This window comes from Condylura cristata, unplaced genomic scaffold (assembly GCF_000260355.1).
Source record: "Condylura cristata isolate star-nosed mole 26May11 unplaced genomic scaffold, ConCri1.0 scaffold00041, whole genome shotgun sequence".
Lineage (NCBI taxonomy): Eukaryota > Metazoa > Chordata > Mammalia > Eulipotyphla > Talpidae > Condylura > Condylura cristata.
The window spans coordinates 7,009,021-7,014,743 of NW_004567142.1; the positions used below are offsets into that span (position 1 = coordinate 7,009,021).

A 5,723-nucleotide genomic window follows, 5' to 3' on the forward strand; every position below is an offset into this window, starting at 1 on the left:
TCGGCCGGGCCGCCCCGCGCACTCTCCTTGCGGGGTGTCAGGGAAAGGCCCTTGGCGGCCTGGCAGGGTGGTCCGCTTGGCGCGGCCGGCCCGCGGGCCCCTCGGCACCCCACTGCCCTGCGCCTCCTGCTGTGCAGGTCGCAGGGCTGGGGGGGTGCCTTCCTGGGACCGCGGGAAGCAGGGGGACGGGAGGGGGACTGGATGGGGTGACCCACCCAGCGTGTGCTGGGCAGCTCTGCTCTCCGTCCCGGTGCGCTCCTGGGCGCCTGCTGCTCCCTGCAGGAGAAAGGGGTGCTTCCCCTGTCTGGGGAGGAGCAAGCGCTCCTCGTTGCCCGGCGTCAGCTCGGGACGGTGCCTGTGCCTTGGCCTAGAGTGACCGGCAGTGACCGCTGCCTCGGGGACCAGCCAGAGGGGCCGGAGCAGCAGCAGCTGGCGGGGCTCGGCTCGGCGCCGGGCGGGCCTGCCAGGGCTGAGCGTCACCCTGGCTGTGGGGTGCGGGCCGCAGGGCGGGAGGTGGCACCCTTGTGTCCTGGACCCTCTGTGGTCCCCGCTCCCCCTGACCCGGCCGCCCGTGTCCCGCCAGGCCAGCGGAAGCCGGCCACCTCGTATGTGCGCACCACCATCAACAAGAACGCGCGGGCCACGCTCAGCAGCATCCGCCACATGATCCGCAAGAACAAGTACCGGCCGGACCTGCGCATGGTGAGGTCGTTGCCTGGGGGGGCGGGCGCGGGGGTGCGGGGAGACTGAGCCGCCTCGTCCCCAGGCTGCCATCCGGAGGGCCAGCGCCATCCTGCGTAGCCAGAAGCCCGTGATGGTGAAGAGGAAGAGGACCCGCCCCACCAAGAGCTCCTGAGTGTCCCCCAGAAATAAAGGTGTCTGCCTCCGCCCCCGCCTGGCTCCTCTGTGGGGGCCGCCCACCCACCCGACACCCAGGCTGCTGCTGGGGGTCCTCTCCCACCCCACAGGGCACCTGCCCACAGGTGAAATGGTCGGGACCTTCGGAACGCCCCGGGCCCACTGCTTCCTGGGCCGGAGGCCGAGTGTCCTGGCCGCTGCTCCTTGCTCTGTACCCTGGCCGGTGGCCCTGGCCACCCGCTGGTCTGGGAGCGTCCAGGCACGGTGCTGGTCCCAGGCACCGGAGGCGAGTCTGTCCTGGACACGGCCCGGGCCCGGCGCTCCAGGGGCTCAGGCGCACTTGGGCGAGTGTTGGGCAGTTTCTGGCCTTGTGACCGGCAAGCGCCCTCTGCCCCGGGGTTGGGCCTTCACGCTTGGACCTAGCTGGCCAGGCGACCTGCGTCCTCTCCTGCACGCCTGTGGCTCCCCACATGGTGGTGCTGCTGCCGGGGGGGTCCTCTTGGCGTGGCTGCCTGTGTGTCCCTTAGGGTCTGTCCAGGGGCCAGACTGGCCTTGCTGGTGATAGCAAGCAGCTCGGGGGAGTCCAGCGGGCTAAGGGGCCTCAGGCATGAGTTGGTGCTGTCCGGTGTGTGTGGAGGTCTGTGCCCTTTCTGTGGGTTGCCACCCCCAAGAAGTAGGGCTAGGGGCGGGAAGGACACCCAGACCCTGGCAGGCTGCATAGCCTCCTGGTGCTGGTTGACCCCCACCCCTTTGGGGTCTTCCTGGCCTATGAGAGCCACCCCTCCCGCCTGGTCGTCACCTCACTGCTTCCTGTCTCTCTCGGCTCCCTAGAGCTGTGCGCACACCCCACAGCCCCAGCACTGGCCTGGGCTTTGGCAGTCTGCCAGTCGGCCCCACAATGGCTGGAGGAGGCTGCGGGTGGGGCTCACCCCCAGTGCCCCATCCGGGCCCTCAAGCTCTGGGGCAGTCACTGGGGTGGGTCATCTGAGCTGGTTCCTCTCAAGTGGTCTGTGTGGGTTGAATCCTGGGGAATCACAAGCCAGGAACTGACTGCAGCTCCCAGAAGTCACAGTGGAGCCAAATGGGGGAAGTCTCCGAGAGGCCCCCGGGGTGGGGGCTGCGCCCTGTGGGAGGGCCGGGCTGTGGACAGGGTCACCTCACACCTGGCCTCAGTTCCCCAGCAGTCATGGCTCCCCTGTGGGAGCCTAGTGGGGTGCCCCAACAGGCTGGGAACCCTCACAGGTCTGGGGGCCCTATAATGCCGGGTGGGAGTGGCTCTCTGCCTTGATGGTCTGCAGACCTCTGCTGGCCATGCAGCAAGGGCCAGCAAACCTCAGGAACCAGCTTGCCCACGTGGGCTCCATAGCCGCTTGCTTGGGGGGCGGAGCCCAGCCTGGGGTGGGCATGGCAGTCCCTGCTGGTGGTCGCAGGCCTGTGCTTCCAACTCAGTAAAGCCAGCTGCCCTGCGTGACTGCCCTGGGGGCCAGGGCAGCGGGCCTGGAAGACCCTGCTGGACTCTGACTGTCGGTCCCTCCTGTGGCCGCTGCGGGGCTGGCCCGTGGGACCGGCGACCTGCTCCACCCGTACTCACCAGCAGCCCACTAGGGCATCCTGCCTTCAAGGCCACAGATGGCTGGGGCCTGGTTGTGTGCAGGGCTACCCCCACCTGGCTGGTCACGCCCACCCGGCCAGGCGTCCATGGTGAAGCGGTGGGCAGTGAGCCCAAGGGCAGCGGAAGCTGCCTTGCGGGAGGGACTGTCGCAGGAAGACGCTGACGTCTGCGCCGCGGAGGGCCGCCAGGGCGTTTGGCCGTCCTTGGGGAAAGCTGACTGGCCTTCCGGGCACGAAGGGCTGAGCGACTCATGGGCAGTGTTGTAAGGGTTTTTTTCGGTGCACATAAAAACTGGGGTGCAGGGCCCTGGTGGGGGGAGAACAGCTGGATCTGCTGAAACGCTGCCGAGGGGCAGCATCTGGGGGGGTGCAGGGTGGGCTCGGGCCTGAGGCGAGACCTCACGCTGGCAGGGGGACCCCGCAGGCTTTGAGGAGGGCTTGTGGCCTGTAGGCCCTGCGCCTTTGGTGTGTCCCTGATGCGTGGCTTCAGGTGAAGCCCTCAGAATGGACAGCCAGGACGGTGCCCAGACACACTTGCCCTCTGAAGCCGCGGGCACGTTGGCAGCTCGGAGCCAGCACCTGAGCCTCGGGCGACGTCGCCTCCGGGCCGGTGCCCAGTGTAGCCTGAGCTGCCCACTGCCTGCGGAAGCCGGCTGGCGGCCTGCAGTGGCTGCCCCGCCAGAAGCCGCGGGCTGTGGGTGAGCGCTGCTCCGAGGAGCACCAGCTTCCAGCCTGGGTGAACTGTCTTGCTGCGTTGTGGGGTGCTGCGTTGTGGGGTACTCCCTTTTCGTAGCAATTGCAAGGCCAGGTGTTGTCTGGATTTCATTTGCATGTAGAAAGCTTGTTTTTGTTGACTTTTCCACTTTGCTGAATTTATTCCTAATGATTTTTTCTGAATGTAGTTTTTAAAATTTCAAGACTTAATGCATGCAAAAGCAGGTAGACCAGAGGTGCGGGGTGCGAGGAGTCACCACTCAGTGGGGGACCAGAACAGGCCGATGCGCCCCGGGATCAGCTCTGCGGGCGGGGGAGTGTCGAACTCTTGCTGCGGTGGCTAGGACAGCTTCAGTGCTGAGGCTCACCCGAGCCCCTATTTTGGGGTGCTACCACCACGCGAGAGCAGGCAGCCATGGCCAGAACAAGACAGTAGTTGTGGATTCTAGAATGCGTGAGGAACCAGTCGCCTGAAAAGGTTTTATCAGCCTGGCAGGTTCCAGGACGGCCCCTCCTGGCGGGCACCGCTCCCCTCTCCCGGAGTCTGCCCACCTGTGCCTTCACTGAGGTGTGAGGGGGTGGGTGCAGCCCTGCCGCCCGGCCTGCACACCTGGCCTGCAGCTAGGCCATCCAGGCCCACTGCCAGGCTGCTGGTGCCGCAGGCTCGGGTGGGCCCCCCCCCCCCCCCGCCCCTGGGCTTCAGTGGTGCTCGGGTGACGCTGGCCAGCGGGAGCACTCAAACTTTTCTGGGTACAATGCACAGCCCGCATCCCTCACGGCGCCCAGCTCCCCGTCAAGTGAATGGCGCTGCCCACTCACCTAGGTCGTGGGTCTGCCTGTGGCACTGCTCTAGGGCGAGGCCCGGCCGACCGCCTGCTCCAGCCGCCCTCCCCCAGCAGCTGCCAGGGCTCCTGCAGGTGGCAGAGGCTGGAGGGGCCGAAACCCCACCTCCCGGGGTGCGGCCTGGGCGACACAAGCCACAGGACCCGGCGGCTGCTGTGGACGGGCAGAGGCCAGAGCCCTGGCTGGGGCCGGCGGCAGAGGCGAGAGCTGCTTTTCCGACTTTATTTAGAAAACAAATCCAGGCCCGACGCCCTAGCCCCCCCGCCATAACTTAAATAACTTAGAGACCGAGCGGGCAGCCTACAGCCGCCGCAGGGCCCGTTTCTTGTCTGTCTTTTTCTTGGCCGCCAGCTTCTTGTCGCGCTCGCCAGCGTGCTTCTTGGCCATGGGGCCCTCGGCCCCTCCCAGGCCCCCAAGGGCTGTGGGGTCAGAGGCCGCGGTGGGCCCGCCGGCCGGGGATCTGCTGGCCTCGGCCCTGGCGCCGCTGGGCCCGCCGGCGCCGCCGTGGATCTCAGTGAGCAGGCGGGCACGGGCCGCGTACTCCTCGTAGTTCTCCAGCAGCAGGCGCCCGGCCTCCTCGTTGAGGGCTGACTCGGGGTTTGGGTGGATCAGCAGGCACTTGATGGTCTGTGGGGGGTGTGGTCAGGAGGCTGCCCACCCAGGGCCCCGCCCCCCCACCTGAAGCACCGTTCTCAGGAAGGGGCAGAGGTCGTGCCAGGCTCCTCAGGAGGCCAGGGGACACTTGGGGGACCGGGCCGGCCGCGCAGGTCTAACTACAGGGACGGGGCCGGCCGCCTCCCCAGCTCGCAGGCAGTGAACGGCCAACCAAGGCCAAAGCGCGTGCAGTGCAGCAGCAGGCGGGCGGCCTGGCGGAGCGTGGTCACCCTGACCCTCCTGGGAGGACAAGCAGGTCTTGGTGTTTACCTGGCAGCCCCACCCTCCCGCCTGAATCCCCGCTCTCCCCACTGCCGCCCCAGGGGGGCTCATTAGGAAGTCACTCAGAAATTCTTAGGCCGTAAGGAGCAGATGCTGATGGCGGGTGCCAGGGACCAGCGGCGCCCGGGGCTTGACCACCCCGCAGACACCCCCAGCCGCGGGCAGTGATGCTGCCTCCCAGCAACGGAAGCGCTCTGGAGGCGCAGACTTGGGGTTGCACAGGCCGAGCAGTGCGCCCTACATGCAAGGCCTGCAGCGGCTTCTTGGGGTCACCCTGCCCCCAGCAGCTCCCGCCTGGTCCCCGCTCACCAGCAGCACGTGCCGGATGCCCAGCTCTGCAGTCCAGTCCCTCTTGAGCACGTTGACGCAGATCTCCCCGTTGGCGCCCACGTTGGGGTGGAAGATCTTGGTCAGGAAGTAGCCCTTGGGGGGCGAGGCCGGGAAGTCCTTGCCCAGCAGGAGTTTCATGCGGAACAGCCCGCCAGCGTATGGGGTGCCCTCTGGGGGAGGACCAGCGGGGGGCTCGGGGGCTGACCTGGCCAGCACGCGCCCCCGTGTCTTCTCACGGCAGGACGACCCAGCAGCCGTGCGGGTGAAGCGACGGCAACGCGGCCCGCGCCGGCTCTGCTGCCCGCGGGCTCCCGTGCCCGCCAGCACGGCCCGGGGCGGCGGGCCAAGGTGATCCCTCAGAAGCCTGAGGCGGGGATGGGCACCCCCTGCGCCTAGTGAGCCTCGGGGCTGCCCAAGGAGCAGGGCTGGCC

General features: G+C 67.9%; 2 protein-coding genes across 2 annotated transcripts in view; one reads left to right on the forward strand and one right to left on the reverse strand.

Annotated features, from left to right (window-relative positions):
- RPL28 (ribosomal protein L28) overlaps nt 1-890 on the forward strand; it is a 2,743-nt gene extending 1,853 nt beyond the window's left edge. Inside the window, exons 2-3 of the mRNA XM_012733558.1 lie at nt 209-702; nt 767-890. Of these exons, the coding sequence (XP_012589012.1) occupies nt 209-702; nt 767-856 (584 nt within the window). The 3' untranslated portion in view covers nt 857-890. The remainder of the gene's footprint in view (nt 1-208; nt 703-766) is intronic.
- A 3,321-nt stretch (nt 891-4,211) lies between these two features.
- The window catches only part of UBE2S (ubiquitin-conjugating enzyme E2S), a 14,612-nt gene continuing 13,100 nt past the window's right edge, over nt 4,212-5,723 (reverse strand). Inside the window, exons 6-7 of the mRNA XM_012733559.1 lie at nt 5,272-5,462; nt 4,212-4,653 (exon numbers count right to left, since the gene is read on the reverse strand). Coding sequence (XP_012589013.1) covers nt 4,327-4,653; nt 5,272-5,462 — 518 coding nt within the window. The 3' untranslated portion in view covers nt 4,212-4,326. The remainder of the gene's footprint in view (nt 4,654-5,271; nt 5,463-5,723) is intronic.